The sequence below is a fragment of the Xyrauchen texanus genome, chromosome 41 (assembly GCF_025860055.1).
Source record: "Xyrauchen texanus isolate HMW12.3.18 chromosome 41, RBS_HiC_50CHRs, whole genome shotgun sequence".
NCBI classification, from domain to species: domain Eukaryota; kingdom Metazoa; phylum Chordata; class Actinopteri; order Cypriniformes; family Catostomidae; genus Xyrauchen; species Xyrauchen texanus.
Genome location: NC_068316.1, coordinates 16,974,208 through 16,993,843, shown reverse-complemented (window position 1 = coordinate 16,993,843; position 19,636 = coordinate 16,974,208). Strand labels below are relative to the sequence as shown.

General features: G+C 39.6%; 1 protein-coding gene across 5 annotated transcripts in view; it reads left to right on the top strand.

Annotated features, from left to right (window-relative positions):
- The window catches only part of tpk1 (thiamin pyrophosphokinase 1), a 65,517-nt gene that overhangs the window by 17,683 nt on the left and 28,198 nt on the right, over positions 1–19,636 (top strand). For all 5 annotated transcript variants that reach the window (XM_052113326.1, XM_052113328.1, XM_052113329.1 and 2 more), the window contains 3 exons: positions 735–804; positions 12,985–13,057; positions 18,132–18,227. In XM_052113326.1, coding sequence (XP_051969286.1) covers positions 735–804; positions 12,985–13,057; positions 18,132–18,227 — 239 coding nt within the window. The remainder of the gene's footprint in view (positions 1–734; positions 805–12,984; positions 13,058–18,131; positions 18,228–19,636) is intronic.

Below are 19,636 nucleotides of genomic sequence, written 5' to 3'. Positions count from 1 at the left end.
TAATTGTGGTTACAATTATACACAAGAACATACAACTGATTGTAAGGTGTCTTTAAGGCATTAAGATGCCATTATAATGCATTATATTCACAGGTTTGAATTGTTACCAAATTCTGTTACTGATTGAATATCCGATTTTGTCCAGTTGATAATGTAGAAGTTTAAAATGTTTTATGAAAATATATGTATTTTTTTTTGTGTTAATAATTAAGATGTCATTATATAATGTAGTAGATATCATGTACAGTGCAAATCAAGTGTCATTATGTGGATTTGGCTGTCATCTCTTCAAAACCATTGGCCTGTTTACTGGATTTAGCTTTCCAACTGGCTTTACCTTGAAAGTGACAAGACTCGCCATGCTTATCAGAATCGGTGATGATTCTGACAGGACAGGCTGACCTTCATCCTGAAATGATTAGTGCTTTCACGAAAGGCACGAGGGAGCCATTACTGTCAGCCTGGCCATGATCTAAAATAATGTATTTGTTTTCATTTCAGCATGTCAGCAGTTACCGAGATGGGCTCATAAATGGCTTCACACTTACAGCCTTATAATTTGATTCCAATGATATTTCTCTTCAGTCATGTTTGCTAGAAAAACTGTGTTGGAAGGAAACCAATTAAGGGTGCTTCTTTTAAACACCTGAAGATTAAAAGTGGAGGAACACACTGTTTGTTTTAATAAGCTGAAATGGACCCTCAGAGATCTGTCTTTTCCTGTGTTGTTTCAGCCAAGATCCGGGCATGTGCAGACGGTGGGGCCAATCATCTGTACCGGCTCACGGAGGGTCATCGTGAGAGGTGAGAACCAGTAAGGTGGACTCCTTAATTGCGTAGAGTCCTTCTCTCTGGGTTTGGGTTTTTTAGTCTAATGTAAATTCATGTTACATTGCCATGTGATGTTTACATAGTTTCTGGGTTAAATGCATATGGAACATCATTTACCTTATGCTATGAACAAGAAATCAATGATATAATGTTTTTAAATGTTTATATTAACATGCTATTTATTAAATAGTAAACAGTCCAGGTGAAATGATGGACATGAGACCAAGCTGAGTGCTCTGTAAAACCAGGCTCACTCACTGATTGAAGTTATTTCAAGTTCATTTTGATTCTGACTTGAGCAGAAGTGGAGATGTCAGATGGGTCTGTTGTTTGTTATATAATTTGTCCATCCATTTCCACCAATTTGACCCATTCAGCCTGATTTGTGGGCCAATTGGAAACATGATGGGTATATTGCATTGACAGAATGACAGGGTAATCAGACAGTCACAGCAATGTGATGGCATTGCCTTCTCTCATGTGACTCTGCACCTGCATTTTGCAGTTACACCACCGCATTCAAGCTACACTTTAGGAACTCGGTGAGAATGCAATGAGTTTGAGGGAGGCAAATAATGTTTTGTTTTTTTGTTTCTTTGATCTTTGTGTGTGTGTGTGTGTGTGTGTGTGTGTGTGTGTGTGTGTGTGTGTGTGTGTGTGTGTGTGTGTGTGTGTGTGTGTGTGTGTGTGTGTGTGTTTTGGTTTGTTTGCAGTGGATTATTTTCTCATCCAAATTTTTTGAAGAGGCACTGTCTCTCTTTCCTTATCTGAGAAAATGCCCCTGGTGAGAACCCCCTCTCATTATTGACTTCATTGGCAAAGATGGATCTGGCAAAGTCAAGTTTCTGTTGTCATTCCACCTCTTTGTTCACTCTCAGAACTCCAGGACCTGTAGCTGAGCCCACAAGTATCCCTCTCGCCAGAGTGCTTTCAGGCGACTTAACTCCTAATCCATCACCTTTTGTCACTCCCTGACAGGCCAGATTCATCTCCAGGCCTTTAATTTGGGCACTTCTATCCCCTTCAGAACTGTTTTCAATTGTTTTCTTTTGTTTGGGTCCCCCTCGGCTTTCTGAACCATCTAAAAATAAAGCTCAGAATCTGCAAGCACTGGAATCACAACAGTGATGGGTTGTAACACGTGCTTGTTTTAGTTTGGTCAGTTTATTTGCTTATATTTCAGTCACATATACATATGTTGAGACACTTCAAAATACAATCACTGTATCCATCAGTCATCATAACCATAAAACATCATTTCTAGACAGGTTTCACTTCACTTCAAGACAACACAAAAATGCTTGTACTTGATTCAAACCTGAGGCTGAATGTATGGTAATACATTAAAACATTTTAAAGTCAATCAAGACAAATTATGAATTCAAAGTAAAAACGGCATTTTAGATATTTGCCCAGTTAATTGAGTTAATAAGAGCTTGATGCCAGTGGCAAGAGTTCCTATTTAGATGTGCAAAACAATTGCTTTTCTGTTTAAAATTTTTAAACATGATATAATATTAAAAAAATCATAAGGCATTAAAAATTGCTTTGAAATAGGATTGAAAGTGCTGCACATAAGATGATAAAATAGACATATTTTGAGCCTTGTACAATACAACGAACTCCTTTTCCAGGACATTGGTTTATTGTAATAGCAGGCATATTTAAGGGAGTGAGAAAGCCTTCGTAAGGAGCTAATGATCCGCTCAGCATACTGCCAGTAAAGTTGGTATCGACTGAAATTGTCAGTAGTTTGTTGTTTTAAGCTTATCAGCTGGCAGCAGCACTGCCAGAGACACCTCAAAGGACGTTTCAAAATATAAATAATATCTTTTGAATGCACATATACAACAGGCCCTGTTCTATGTCACATCCATCAATTCTCTTGTACCTGTCATTGCTATAATTCTTATGCTTATGTTGTCATCTGTAGATTCTACTCAAAGCTGCCAGAATGGAGTAAAGAGCCTTATGCAGACACTTAGCCATATGCGTTGTCATTAGGGAATCTACTCTTGGAAATTAATTGGGTCTGAGCAGCAAGCAAAATATTGCATGTTTGGAGATACTTATTGACAGAAACAGCTTCTTCTGACTTCACTTTCAATTAAATGGCCCTTTTATTTAAAGGTTATTTTACCCAAAAAATGTAAATTGTATCATCATTTACTCACCTGGAACACAAAAGGAGAATTTTTAATGAACATCCCGCTCCATCTTTTCAATGGCAGTTGATAGGGACTCACTGTAAAACTTAAAAAAACAAAAGGACCCAAAAGTAAAAAAAAAAAAAAAGTGGTCCATTCGACTTGTACGTCATATTCTGTGTCTTCTGGAGGCATGCAATAGGTATTGGTTAGAAACAACCCTCATGTTGTTACGATGTTACTTTCAATGTTATTTGGAGCACACGATTTTAACTTTTTTATTAATATCCATTTGGTAATGACTCCCTTTTATTTTTTTGTCTATGAAAACCTTGACGTTCGTTGCTCAATAATGAGTGCTGTGAGAGAAGCTCATTCACAGTGACTTACTTGAACTAAACAGTGCAACTAAACAAGTTTTCACATGAACACAATCTATTCAGAGCAAGATTTTTTATTGAAAATGACTTAAATTTCTAAATCATAGTGCTTCAGAAGACTTTGAATATGACGCATAGTACACATGGACTACTTTTGGCTCCTTTTTTAAGCTTTAAAGTGAGTCACTATCAGAGCATGTGAGCTGAGCGGGAGCGATCTCAATTTTCACTGGAGCAAGGAGCGTTTCACGAGTCTGCACTGAGCCCTGCTCCGGCCGCTCACGAGGCGCTCACTTTCCGCTCCCAGAATGTGCTACATTTCTTGTGCAGCCACATTAATATGTCTGTGCTTCTACATAATATCTAGTGTTGGCTGCTGTATTAAGTCCAAGATTTTAAACAGAGTGGATTATCAGAGATGAGGCAATGAGGTAAAAAAAACTGAGTTCATAAGATGTAAAAAGATATTGTTTGCCACATTTCACTTGTAACTTCATTAAACACAAACAAAACATAAAAACAGGAGATGCTCCTGATTGAGACAATTGCTTTAATGGTCCCTGGTACAAATACAATGTGATTTAAAGCAAAGACATTCAAATAGGGCTGGGTGATAAAACAATATCAATATTTATTGCGATAAAAAAACTCACGATATCGACGATAAGCTTGAGTAATTTTCTAAATTTAGCCTGTGTTCTACATCTAGACATGCGTGTTGCTAAAAACACTGGCAGTTTGGCTTTCTTGTCGTATGTATCCACTGGCGCGTGGTGAGCGAGCACTTTCAATTTCTTCCTATGGAAGCTGAGCGTCAAGTTCGCGAGGTGGATTGTAAATTGACAGCAGTGCGGGGCAAGCGGTTCCCTAGCGTCGGGAGTGGCTTTGTGTGGATTTCTTCCACTTCAGTGGAAACGCAGTCTCAGACTGTATGAAGTTCCTTTTGACCCCGCTACGCAAGTCACCGCGTTCTGGATCCGGACCCCAGATTGATTTAATCTTGACTGCAAGACATCATGACAACGGTTACGCCCTCTCAACATCTCTAGTGAGCAGTGCGACAAAACAACAGTGCCGGTTACATCATATCTGATCTTTCTGCACTGTATTCTTGAATATTTTTCTCTAGCACTAAAACACGCTTCACTTATGCCCTGTCCTGGGCCACACCCTGGGGGGGGTCTCTAGTTACAAAGTGCAAATCACAGCTGTTGTAATCTGTGTCGAAGCATCATGCAGTTACATTTTTGAAGAGTTGCATGTCAAGTTACACCGTAGGCTATGCCCTAACCACCGTAGCCTAGAATTATAAATCGGCAACGTGATAAGATGTGCGGAATTGACGGTCTCCGAAGCAGAAGCTACTGAGATTCATCCTCCGCCACCCAGATTGAGGAAAGTTACTATTCCACCATGAGGATTTAGAGCACATTTGGGAATTGGGCGTTCCAAATTGGGAAACCAACCTAGTGCAAAAATAAATAAATAAACAAGAATGTTGTCAATACATTATGTCTAATTTCTTTCCTATTTCATGCCCCTCCAATCCAACATCGCTTTCGCTAATGAGCGCGCGTGAGCAAGAAGCTGAGCGATGACTTTTGAACTTGAGCGTTGGAGTTAAGCGATTGCACTTCACCGAATATTTGAGCGGATCGACAACTTACTCTACTCTTATATAGCCATGGTATTGAAAAGATGGATTGGAATATCAATAAAAAAAAATTATGTTCCACATAAAATTGAAAGTCAAAAGTCTGGAACCACATAAATGGGTGAGTTATTTTTTTAAGGGGATTATTTGAAAATTGTTGACGTCTAGTAACTTCCACAAAACTACAGAGTGTGACTAATGGTACTGTAAACCAAGCTTCTCATTGTGGCATCTTGCCATTGTTTTGTGCTCATTTGTGAGCAGAAGCTGATTTGCCTTGACCATTGATTGTGCATTCCCTCAAGTGCTGTTGGTGGTGAGATGAAACGCATTTCATATGTTTGGCAGACCTCTGGCCTTGCGTAATTACATCCACAGTGATTACTAATTTTTTAATCTCCCTGAGCAAACAGGAGCTGACAGATAGGACAATCTTCAGATAAGTTGGTCCACAGTTCAAGACATATCCTGTTATTATCTCACAGTGCCTTAAATATAATTACTGCATTTACTTTTACTCTTTGATTAATTTAGAAAGCTCAGTTTTATTTGAACAGAAGCAGTGAACATGGCATTGCTTGGAGGTCATGAAAAGTGCCGTGCAATATTCTGCCTGTTGCAGATGCTGGCGGCCATTATTATGGAACTGGTTTCTGGGCCCAGACTGTCTGGATTATGAGCAGCAGTTGTTCTGCAGTAATCTTGAATCTTCAATATCTTATTACTTGTTAGATTGGTATATTAATATATCTTCCTTTTTAAACCCCTGCTGTTTTTCTGTGTTTGGTCCAGAAACAGACAATTGAGGGCTGCTCTCTGAAATGTCCTTTTACATAGGGAGAGGTTGAAAGATGTAATTGAATTTTTAAATATCAATTCATACAGCATTGTAATATTAAACTTATAACATTGCACCCAAGTCTAATAAAAATGTCTCAGTCCATTGTATTGTCTTATTTCACACCATGCCTTAAAGCTGCAACATTTTCTCTCTAACCCTTAGAATTAAACTGGCTGTTGTACCCTCAAGAATTGTAAATGACCTGTTATTGGCTATCCTCTTTGCATGTGAAATGAGTACAATTAAAAATATTTCACACTGAAATTTGTCACACAATCTGCTACAGGCGAATAAAAATAAACTTTGGCTGTCGTTTCTAATCCTTGGATCCTTCAAAAGTCACAGGTGCTTCAACAATGCAATGTATTTTTAACTTCCTTGGTAGCACTTTGCAAAAAGGTTGCACTTATATAGCTCTTTTTTTTAACCTTAGCGGTTTTTAAAGTGCTTTAAACTGTGACTCTCACACATTCACACACCAATGACGGCAGAGCTGCCATGCAAGGCACTACCCTGCCATTGGGAACAACTTGGGGTTCGGTGTCTTGCCCAAGGACACTTCGGCATGTGGGCCAGGAATTGAACCACCAACCCTACGGTTAGTTGCCAACCCGCTCTACAACCTGAGCCCCATTGTATACGTTAACATTAATTATCTACATCAATTAACATGACCTAACGATGAACAATGAATACATTTGTATGTATATGTTAACATAAATGAATGCCTTATGAAATAACATGAACTAACAATGAGAAATTGTAAATATATAAATTACCATTAAATCAACTTTACTTTGTGGGCATATTTTTTACCTAATTAAATGTAGATAATGTACTTCACTTGCATTATTAGTCTGAACAATTATGACTGTTATTAACGTAACTAAATCAAGATGACATATAAGAGTAGCTGAATATATGTACATATAAGATTATCCCTAAGCCTAGAATCAAAAAATATGCAATATGAAATCTTGCGTTTTAAATGTAAAAATAACACAAAAACAGAATTAATCATTTTTGTCTGTTTCCCATTACCTCTTATGTAACTTATTGTATAGACTTACAAATCAGACTGATTTTAACATTAGATGTGACCCATGGATGCAAAAGCACATTAATGCAATGTTGTTTTGCCTTGTGGAAGTTGTGAGGATGTGCTTGTTTTGAAGCACTTGTGTGACCTTTGCTGATTATGAAGGAGTCGAAAATGAACTCTGAGGCATAATCAAAAGCTGATCGCCTGCTCAGATGATCCACTCAGGAGGGGCGGCTTCATGATTTCACCAGACTGTCTGTAATGAAGCAACAGCTGAAGAGGTCTCTTGATATTCAGATGGGTGTGTGAATCTGCCAGGCATAAAGCCGAAGATCTGTTATTTAAGTCCTGAGTGGGCTTATTAACGTAAAAAATAAAATAAAAATAGAGTGAAAATTCACACTATACTAAAGCTTTCCTTTTGATGAACAGTCGTATCATTTATTAGCAAAGAGCAGCTGCATCAAAATAGAAGAAATTCAAGGATTTGCATCTCGTTTTGTTCTCATTTGAATGTCACATGGGAGACCAATTTTCACCTACCCACTTTGACATACTTGAAGATGTAATATTAGAGTGCCTAACAAGGAAAGAACAAGAAAGCCAAAACCAGTTACTGTGATCTTGTCTGTCTGTCCTGTCTCTTTGTGCTGTGATAAAATGAATCAACCATCCAATGCGAGAGGTGTGCGGTCTGTGGTCTCCCATTGGCGGCAGTCTTGACCTTCTGGAATTACTCCAATTCTTAATTCTAATTTTCCCCGTGCCGACCAAAATCGAGTTCTCTTCAACAAGGAATAGTCTCTGCATTACGATTAACTTTAAGTGACACTTTAATTTGAATGTAAAAGAGGTGTATTTTGGCTCCAATTTGTGCTTTGCGGTGGGAATAAGTGTTTTGCTGATAAAATGTCAAAAGGAATGGTTTCATTTAGCTTCACTTTAATGTGGCCACAGAACTGTCACTGCTGAGGGTTATTTATGGTTTCTTGTTTAACTCCGGGTCCATTGGAGTACATAGAACACAGAGAGGAAACTTTGGGAATCGTTGCTGTGAATTGCTTTTTCTCTTACAGTGAATACTGGATTAAAGCCAGTGAGGGTTTGCAAGATGTGCACCATTTCACTGGTACTATTGTGATTTCTGTCTTGTGATTTGAGTATGGTATACATAGAATGGAACATTTATAACATTTCCCTGAAGCCTCATATTAATATGCCATATATTTTGTGTGCAGAAATAGGCCAAATTATAAAACCACAATGTAAGGATGCACCGATCCACTCCGATACTGAAGCTTTTAGACGGATTGGGTTTCGGTCCAACGAGCCCGATCCAAATCCGTTACTGTGTGTTAGTCATGTTCAGTAACTGACAAGCTCCAAAAATGACATAAAAGAAACATTAAAACACCATTAAAGTAGTTCATATGACTCATGCATTTTATTCAAAGCCACTTGAAGACGTGCGATAGCTCTGTGAATCACAAAAGACTGTGTTTAATAAGTAAATGTACAAAATGCATGCGCAGCTCCAGCACGAAATTGAATGGCAAAACACACTCACGGCTATTTTTGGCCTTCACGCAGTGCGCAATATTTGAGTGTGACTCACGAACAGCATCTCAGATGTAGATGCTCAATAGTTCGGTTTACTTATAATCTGCATTTTGAACAAGGCACTGGAGGTGCTTTATTTTTTTACCAGAATTTGAAGAAGCAGCGAATGAAACTACTGTGAACTTGCCTACAAACAGACACACTTACAGGACTTACTGAGAGTTCAGAATGTCAAAATAAAAGCATGAGTTTTTAAAAGTTACATTTGCACATTTGAGATCTATTTCTATTATAATATATTATTATCATTCGTTTACAAACTATAATAATATTTAAGTTGAATGGGTTCCAAAAAATAACTGTGAATGAAACATGAGCTGATATCTTACAGCTAATTAACAAAAAAAGAGATCTGAATCCTTTAAAGTTGAAAAAAGTTGCTGCTTTTATTCTGATGACTACTGGAATTACTGTTGATTTTGCTGATACAGTATACTAGTTAATAATAAAGTATTTTTTAATAAGATTTGCGTTTATATTGAAATAGGTTTGTGTTTATTTACATATTAAAGAGTACACCCAAATAGTTCCACACAATAATGTAAAGATATTTTAAACTGATTATGCAAAAAAATCAACACTGGTATTAGATCGACCTCGGCCGATACTGAGATTTCTGATATCGGAATCGGAACGGAAGAGAAAAAGTGGTATCAGTGCATCCCTACCACATTGAACATATTATCAATATGAGATGGTGGATCACTCCTGATTGGTGAATTGTGAAAATTATTATAATAAATACATTTTTGCATATTATTAAGAAAATGTGGGTGATGCTTAACCATACAAAAGACAGTGCCATGATAGAGGTGTTTTGGGTGGTTGCTAGGGCATGTTGCTAAGGTGTTCTGAGACTTTTATTGCATTGCTTAGCAGTTGTTAGGGTGTTCTGTTTGTTAGCTAGGGCATTGCTAAGTGGTGGTTGGGATGTTCTGGGTGGTTGCTAGACCATCCATCCATCCCACCCACCCAATTCATCCATCCATCCCACCATATCCATCCATCCAATATTATTTTTACGTGCTTTGTTCAATGTATCACAGCAGTTCCCTCATGAATAAATAATAGAGGCACTACAACAACAAATAGTTTTATTCACTTTCACACAAATCATGAGTAAAAAAATCTGATTATGAGTTCATAAGCACTTTTTTTGTTGCTCTATTTCAATCACAGTGCTATCTTATGACATTAAAACACCTTTAATATAGAACGTAATCTGAAAGGTTATACATTTTCATGTTTGCATTACATAACCAACTACATTTACAAGCTTATTACAATGTTATTAGGTTGCTTGTAGTACTTGCTACGTGAACCTGCATATGAGTCCAGCAAAGCATGCTCGTCGAGCAGAAGGTGTTCTAGAAGCATCATGAAATTAAGTGGTTGCTTCAACTCACATTTGCTTTTATGACACTATTGATTAGGTTTAGGTGTAGGGTTTAGTGTAGGGATGTCAGTTTTGATTATTTATGATAAATTTTATGATACAATTATGCTGTTTAAGGGGAGAGATGTAGGTTTTGTTCATTTAAAACTCAACCTTAAAACCCTCATCTATTTGGGAGAACATTAAACTAGCTTTTAGTGCCACACAGTGGACATTTCGAGGTGACATTTCACCTCGAAATGTCCACTGATACTTGTACTGAACCATATAATTACTAGAGGTCGACCGATATTGGTTTTTTCAGGCCGATGCCGATCTTTTGAAATCCGGGTCGGCCGATGGCCGATTAATGCAGCCGATTTATTTTGGCCGATATGTGCTTGTTTTTAACCTCTTATTTGAACCTTTTATTTGTAAGATAAAATGTAACCCAAATAATTACTTAAGATAGACAAAATTTCTCAACAAATAAATTTATTGAACACTTGACCAATCTGCACTTGTACACTTAAATTAAAAATGTATAATGTAAAAACATATTATATAAATAATGTATAATAAATATCTTAAATAAACAAAGCAGGTGTTACGAACTGCTCCGAGACACGAAGGTTGAGATCCAAATGCAGCTTTAATTAAGGGGCAATCCAGACACGTAATCCAATATTCAGAGCATCCAAGAGAAGCACAGGCATAACTGGGGATGGGTATCGTTAAGGTTTTAATGGTATTACTACTCTTACCGATACTGCTTATCGATCCGGTACTTTAACGGTATTCTTAACAGTTCTTTTTAAGATAAACGTTATATAGGCACAGTGATTTAATTTCAGGAAGGTCTACTAACATGTGGTCTAAAAAGAAATCTAATAATCTAGTAATCAATTGTAAAATAACACTGCATAGTTTATCATAGATAGATTAATGCTTATTAATGCATAAGTTATTCATTGAAGAGCTGTAAGTGATTTTCTCTTTGCCTTTTGTTGTTTGATTCGCAGTAATGGCTCAATCGTCGGCATGTTTATAGGATGCTTCCCCTTTAAGACCGAATTCAGATCTAATAGACTCCTGATGCAGCATATATTCTCCCAACTATTTCCATAACTACGTCCATTTAAGACATAAACTGTGTTTAAGTGAATCTCCAAGTCGGTCGTTTAGACATATTTTTGTGTATAGTTGATCGTTTAGATGCGCACATGAAACCCAAAGTAGTCTATACTTTGCTTGTCACGTTGCTGTCTGTTTCGGAGCGCGCGCCGCCTTGGGAACGGTATCTCTTGCGCTATTTTATTATTAAACGCGTCCCACAGTTTAGCAACAGTAGCATTTTACAACAATCACCGATCGTGCTGATTCTGACGTTAAGTTTGAGTTTTAGGGAGAAATGTCAGTGCACCGCTGTGAAGGGAAGGAAGTTGTGCTAGACAGAATGCGGCTTATGTATAAATATTCTTTTTATAATCTTTGGAAGGCGAAATATAAAATAAAATCAGACTAATATCACAGATCTAAACCAGGCTACGTTTGAATGTTTAGTTCTGTCACTCATTTAGCTGGGCTGTGTTGTGCTCGCTGTGCGCGAGATCTCTCTCTCTCTCTCTCTCTCTCTCTCTCTCTCTCTCTCTCTCTCTCTCTGACTGCGAATAGCTAAATTGCATCACAGACAATGGTTTCATAGAATTATTATACATAGAAATGGCTGGCGAGATAAAATAACTTTCTCTTTATAGCAATAATACATGTATTTTCTTAATTTCTCCAGTACTGACAGCAGAACCGTAACGTCCGAGCTTACCAAAGCCAGTCCTTCAATAGCATATAGTGCGTTGGTATCTTTTTTATTACTTATTTCTCTGCATTGAGTGACAACCCTCTCAAATATAAGACACACAAACAGAACAAATAAAAGTCTGTAATTGCAAAATTCTTGCTTACTTATTGTGACATGATAGCAACCCTTCTGCTGTGATAATGCAACTTCAACTACGCTATCAATATTCAAAGTAGCCGAACATCATGTCGCGTTTTTTCTCGAAGTTGGCAGTAAAATATCAAAAGTTTTTAATTAAATATAAATAAGTTATACAAATTTAATCCTTACTGTTTTCTCCAAGGAACTTAGCTCCTTCCTTATAGGCACTGGATGAGGTCTGCTCACTCTGCTGGAAAATGACTCTAGGGGCAGTGTGCATCGAACACGTGTTCCACAACAACACTAGGCTGCCCACAGATGCGCCTGCCTAGTAATCGGCTTGATATACTTGGAAATTGGCCGATGCCGATTATGTAAAAAATGCTAAAAATCGGCCGATTAATCGGTCGACCTCTAATAATTACAAATTACATTTTAAAAATGTTGCAACAGTCAAGTAATTTTTGTGAGAACAACCAGCTTCTAACACAGTTATAGTAATACCTAGCTTTTCTAGAGCTCACAACATACCAGTATTCTCTTTGTTGGGACACAAATGCGGCAGTGAGATGTAGACAGAGCTCCCGCTGTAATCCGTTACAGTGTTGCTGTTAAACCAACACGCCAGCATGGCTCTGCTCATTCACCGGCTACCTACTCCGCCCAGCAGAGCGTGAAATCGTAATGTTGACTCTTTATGCTTTAATGCCTACTGATACCGGCGCTGCTTTTCTACACTCAGGGAATGGAACGAAAGAAGCCTGAACATGAAACGCCTTTCTCAAAAGTAATATTCTGTCCATCTAAGAGAGGAAAACCATGTCATTGCTTTCATATGTTGAAAATCTAGTTTAGAGTGAGGGACACATTGGGCATCAATTCTCTCAGCCCCTCATGTCACAGAGGCTGTTGGTGTCACTTTTGTCATGTCAGGGGACAGATAACACTGTGACTGGCAGGCACTGAATGACTCTGCTGGAGTTCTGTCACTGAAGCTTTCCATGGCCCGTGTCAGAGACGCACCTTCATTTCACTTGAATAAAGCATCTGATGGCTGCACAAATTGAACTTTTTTTTACCCATCAACTCTCCTCCTCCCCCCTACTGTCTCTCATTACTTTCTATCTCTCTCCCTCTCTCTTTCATGCCATTAAGTTTTCTCCCAGACTACATAAGTGGAGATTTTGATTCAATCCAGCCAGAGGTCAAGGCTTTCTACACAGAAAAGGTAAGCTTACTCTCTCTGGTACCCTCTCTCGTTTTCTCATCTTTTGATCTCTCTGTCTTTCCTTATGTTAGCACAATCTTCTTCTTTTTTTTTCTTTAATTCGCTTTCTCTGTCTATCTCTTTGTATTCCCCTATCACAATGATTACAGCTATAATTAGAGATAATTAGCTGCTAGCCTCACTTCAAATAAAGCAGTGGTTGTCATTTGGTCTGTTAGTTAGCATCATGTAGAGCCCAGAAAAACCATGCTAAATGCCAAAAATGAACTAAAATAAGCTAACCTAATAATATAATGGTACATAGTTAGGATCAGAGACTAAAAAGTAAATGTTTTTTATTTCGGTTCGTTCTGAGGAAGAACTGCATTTGTTCGTTCTGGTTCAAAAGTTCCACAGTCATCGATTTGGCATGCAATCGTTGGTTTACGATGTTCATCCTTGCGTCATTGCGTCATGTCCGCATACACAGTGCGGACATGACGTGCCAGCTGTCTTGTGTTCAGGCTGGAGAAACTAACTACACTGTTCAACTCATTTAAAAAATGTTCACTCAGTTCAGGACAACATCGTTGCAGTCTAGATAGATGTTTATCTGTTATTCATTTGGCAAAGTTGTTTACCTGCTTTAATGCTTGGACATGGAAGCATCTCAGAAGCGGAACAGAGCAACTGAGACTTGTCCCCCATCACTCGGATTGAGGTGTGTAACCACGCCACCACGAGGACCTACTAAGTAGTGGGAATTGGGCATTCCAAATTGGGAGAAAAGATTAAAAAAATTAAATAAAAATAGTAGATAAAACACTTGAATAATCATATTAAGCATACCGCTTACTGGTGGTGGCTAAGGAGAGTCCCATGTTCTCTTTTTAAAAGTGAGTGTAGTGTCAGAAAAGCGATTTAAGTGTAAAATTCTTTCAAATATGTAAATAAGATTGTTGTTTGATGAAGATAAAGCACGTAATATTTCCATGTCAAATGTTTAATCGTATAACATAACATAATATCAACATGAAATTAGCATGCTATGACTTCTGCTCCTGTCAGATTTTGCTAGAGAGCACAAAGATACATAGTTCTCCCATTTTTCACCCCAATTTGGAATCCCCAAATGCGCTCTAGGTCCTCGTGGTAGTGTAGTGACTCAACTCAATCCAGGTGGCGGTGGACGAATCTCAGTTTCCTCCACGTCTGAGACTGTAAATCCGTGCATCTTATCACGTGGCTTGTTGAGCACATTACCGTGGAGAAGTAGCGCATGTGGAAGCTTCACGCTATTCTCCACGGCATCCATGCACAACTAACTACGCACCCCATCGAGAGTGAGAACCACTTTATGGCAACTATGAGGAAGTTACCCTGTGTGACTCTACCCTCCTTAGCAACTCGGCCACTTAGGAGTCATGGCTGGAGTCACTCAGCATGCCCTGATTCGAACTCGCAACTCCAGGGGTGATAGTCAGCGTATTTCTTGCTGAGCTACCCAGACCCCCCATGCTTGATTTTTAAAAAAAAATGTTTACGTGATGTGACCAGAGGTGGGTAGTAACATGCTACATTTACTCTGCTACGTTTACATGAGTAACTTTTTTTTAATATACTTTTAGAGTAGGTTTAAAAGTGGGTCATTTTTACTCTCAAGTACATTTCTAATAAACAGAGTTACAATGGGTGGCGTTCCTGACATTACATTACTGGGTTTAATTTGAATTAATGTGTAATTTATTGAGAGATTATTGAATGGGACTTTTACGGCAGCAGAAGTTCACACAGCTGCACACTCTGTCACTGACTGTCACTCAAGCGTCCATCACAGCAGCATCATGCTCTTCTAACTAAGTGAAACACTTTCTTCACTCAGCACTGTGAAATAAGAATAGTTTCATCATTCAACACCATTTTCCACCAAGGCTAGTTGATATTTCAAGATTAAAATTGCAGCTCCAATTTAAGGCAGCATGCTGCAGGCTTTTCTGTGACATGGTGATGGTCATTTTCAGGGTGATTCTGCTACTGGGCTCTTATGACATCAGTTTTTAAGTATACATTTTTATATCAGTGCAGCAATATATCAGTGCGCTCTGTCCCACATCCTGCATTTCATGAGTAGTATTTACGTATTTACCTCGCACCCTCGTGGTTGTACTGGCAACTATCGCAGCTACTTCAGGCTGATTAACTGTTTAAATCCATGTAAACATACACGTGTACATCAAGGTGCGCGCGTGAAAGATGTGGGGGTGCAAGGTGATTTTATGTTGAAGAGAGTGTTCCGTGACCGGGATTAGTGCCTGTCACAATTCACTTTCAAAAACAAAGAAAAAAAAAAACACATTTTACTTCTACTTGAGTAACTTTTTTTTTTGTATTTTTGAGTACGTTTATTGGCTACTCTACCCACCTCTGGATACGACAAACAATTTTGGTACTGTGGTTCTAGGCAAAAGCTCTGAGCTGGCGAACCTTTGAAGTGGAGTGTTACAAAGGAAGCCATAGCACCACTGTGCCCTTGAGCAAAGCACTTACCTGCAGCTTTCTCCCGACTGGGCCTGTCTTAGAAATTAGTGTACTGTAAGTCAGTTTGAATGAAAACCATCTGGTAAGTAATGAATACCAGAGGTTATTTGCATTGTTATAATTCTTGAGATGCAAATAGACACATTTTATTTAGTTCTTAAGCTTGTAAATGTGTCTTTTGGGGACCCGAAGTTTGACAGACCATGACGTCTGAATTTAAATGGATTTGAAAAAGGAATAAAAACAGGAGTGATGCTCTGTGGAGGATAAAGGAGAGATCAAGCAACCACAGGAAAAAGCTCCTCAGCTTTTGTGTTACCTGCTGCGATTGAGAAGACACCTGCAACGATCCGTGTAGAGGGAGTCATTCAGCATAACTGAGGCCCGAAGTCGAGCAACATTCCTCTGTCCTTCCTGACACTAATAAATTCTCCCAGCAAGAAATATCATTTACAAAGCAGAAAGTGCGTTCCAACAAAAAAGGCACTAGTTTTAAGAAGGCACAGTCTGCACGTCTTTTAACTTTCTAAACTTTCTTCTTCAATCAAAGAGGCTGTTATTTTCTCTTTAAACTCCTTTTCCTCCTTTATATTCCATCTAAAACTATTTTAAACTGCATTAATATCTTCTTATTGAATTCATTATTAATGCATGCAGTTTTTATGACGTCATGTAAATTGACGGACAACATATCAAATTAGCATTTTTAAAGATTCATGTGTAACACAGAAGGACTGTTGTAGTTAACTGCAAAAGGCATTTAGAAATGGTATAAAATTGTCCACTGTTGTCAAGTTACACAACAGGATCTCAAATATATGCTTTCTCTTATACATTTATATACCCAGATTGAGCATTTTATTAGGAACACCTGTTAACCTACTTACCTATCTAATCAGCCAATCATGTTGCTGCAGTGCAATGCATAAAACCTTGCAGATATGGTTCATGAGCTTCAGTTAATGTCCACATCAACCGTCAAAATGGGTGTAACACAGTTAATGATGGGCAAGGAGGAGGCGAGAACCGGCTTGTAAACATAAATCATAATTTAATGCAAACTTAAACCAAAAGCACAAACACATGAACATAAACACACACATGACAGACATGCCTGTAATTCTCTCTCTCTCGAACCATCGTCACCGGCCGCCTTTTATCCCTCGCGCGCCTCATCAGGCCGATTGTGGACCGGGCGCGCAATATTCCGACCCGGCCCCGCCCCCCTCCGCTCCACAATCCTCCCAGCGTTATCTCAGGCCGGGGTGCCACCAGCATGATGTACACCCCCCCCCCCCCATCCCTGGGGCGGGGTGTATCTTGCGTCCCGTGTGGTCATCCCCGCCTTCCTCGCCCTGGGAGGAGACAGGAGGGGAAGACAACAATAACAACAAAACAAAAAAAATAGGTGAAGGAAAAGGCCAACACGGTGCGAAAGAGAGAGAGAGAAAAAGCTCACTCACCAGTTCTCTGATGTACCGTCGCGAGGTCCACGAACACTCCTCCACACTCAGGTGGACAACAGCCGCTCCAACCCTGGGCGAACCGGAGTCAAACCTCCGACCCCAGCGGGCAGAACGCCCCTCTGCTTTTCTGGCAGCAAATGGGGACACTCCTCCGCCCCTGGCAGCGGCCCTACCGCTCCGGGCGGTCGGGGAGTTTTTCCCTCCTTCCCTCGCGGACGGTGGTCTCCCTCGACCCCTCCGCGTCTCTGGGGACGGCAGGGCACTCCTCCGCCCCGGCAGCGGCTCCCTCGCTCCAGGCGGTCGGGGTATCCAGTCCCCACTTGCCCCGCGGACGGCGGCCATTCCCCGCATCCGGGCGGTCGGGCTACTGTCAAGGACTCTGCAACGGGCATCCCTCCTCCTTCACGGGCTTTCCGCACCAATGTAACACAGTTAATGATGGGCAAGGAGGAGGGGAGAACCGGCTTGTCAACATAAATCATAATTTAACGCAAACTTGTACCAAAAGCACAAACACATGAACATAAACACACACATGACGGACATGCCCGTAATTCTCTCTCTCTCTCGAACCATCGTCACCGGCCGCCTCATCAGGCCGATTGGGGACCCGGCCCCGCCCCCTCCACTCCACAATGGGGTCAAAATGTGATCTCAGGGATTTCGACCGTGGCATAACAAGCTGTGCCAGACAAGCTGATCTCCCGGGATTTTCAAGAACAACAGTCTCTAGAGTTTACTCAGAATGGTGCCAGAAACAAAAAACATCCAGTGAGCAGCAGTTCTGCAGACAGAAACGCCTTGTTCATGAGAGAGGTCAACTGAGAATGTCCAAACTGGTTCAAGATAACTCAGATAACCGCTCTGTATAATCGTAGTGAGAAGAATCGCATCTAAGAATGCACAACATGTCAAGGCGGGTAGGCTACAATAGCAGAAGACCATGTCGGGCACTTTATTAAGACCACAGTGTTCCAAATAAAGTGTTCAGTGAGTGTACATTTTGACCTAAATCTTAATATTGACAAGAAAAATGTCATGTCCATGTCAGCAACCCTCATTTTTTCTTTCAATGTGACTTATTTTTATAGAACTGTAAGCTGATCGAGACACCAGACCAGGACCTGACAGACTTCACTAAGTGCTTGTCCATTATGGTGGAGAAGATCAAACAGCAGAAATTGCAGGTCGAACTCCAGCTGCATCTTTGTCTCTCTGCATGTCTATCTGACCATCTGTCTCACTGTATCGCACCACCCCATTCCGTCACAGCTTTTTTGTTGTTTGATGTTTTATATCTGCTAAGCTACCCTGTACTCTATACTCTGTCTCACTGTCTTGTAAGATTGTGATACAGGCAGGAAAATGAGTTCAAAATAATCAACAATTTAGATTACCTTAAATGGATAGTTCAAAAATTTTAAATTTGTCATTATTTACTCACCTTCGTGTTGTTTCAAACCCATATGCTGTTGTTTTTTTCCCCCTTTGACCAGACGAGTATATAGTTTTCGGGGATTGTTACACAGCTCTTGCCTTGCAATGCCAGTTTGTAGTGGCTAACGGCTGTCAAGCTCCAAAAATAACAAAAACACTGTTAAAGTGTGATAAAAAGAAGTCCATACAACTACTTGAGTACCTAAAACAGAAAATATAGGTTTTGAGAAGTACAATACTGGTATTAACAGGTAGAAAAATCTAAAGTAAAGTAAAATAATATATATATATGCAACGATTGTGGTTTGAGTGTTTTTTTTTTGGCCTGTTTTATATATATATATACACACACACACACATATACATACATGCATATAAAAGGTGAGCTCACACCTCAGTTTCAGTGTGATTTCGCATCCTCCAAGAGCTGTCAGAGAGGTTTTGTATGGAGTGTGTGTTGTGTGTGGTGGTGAGTGTCTTCATCTCCAAGCCCTCAATCTGAGCTCCAGGCCTGTCAGACTGTCTGTTGGCACTCACTGAGCTGCCCATCACCTTAACAGACACTCCAGAGTTTTACCAATATACAAGACTCTGACTCAATCTATATGCACTCTATTGCTTCCCTGGATCTCCCTGTTGTGTTAATATTCACATCTCTGTAGCAGCACCACTTTTGTGGCCGCAGATTCTCACAAAAGAGGAGACACACACTTATAGATGTGAATGAGCTCAGAGCTGAGGGTCACTAAGGTAACGAGACAGGTAATTTGCTTCGCTTTCTGTCTTTTAGTGTCTAAAACATGACTAAAATCTCCAGTGTTAACTCCAATCTGATTGTATCAGCCTACAAAGCACTTCACGGACCACATTCACAGGCTGCCTGATTCATATTCTACACAAAAATGGCAAAAGCTTTCTCAGTGGCAAGCTTCAATCTAATTGGTTGGTTTTATGCAAATTCCAGGAGTCAGGGTACACAGGTTTTTATCAGTCTGCTGGGGGAAAAACTCACTTTTCAAGGTACTAAGCTGCTTCAATGAGCACTTCTAAGGTAGAACTAGTTGATGAAGTTTTCTGGAAGGTTTATAGCTAAGTCTTCTTTGCCGAAAGATATTCTAAAGGTGCGTACACACTGCCAGCGACATCGCGTGCGACAGCG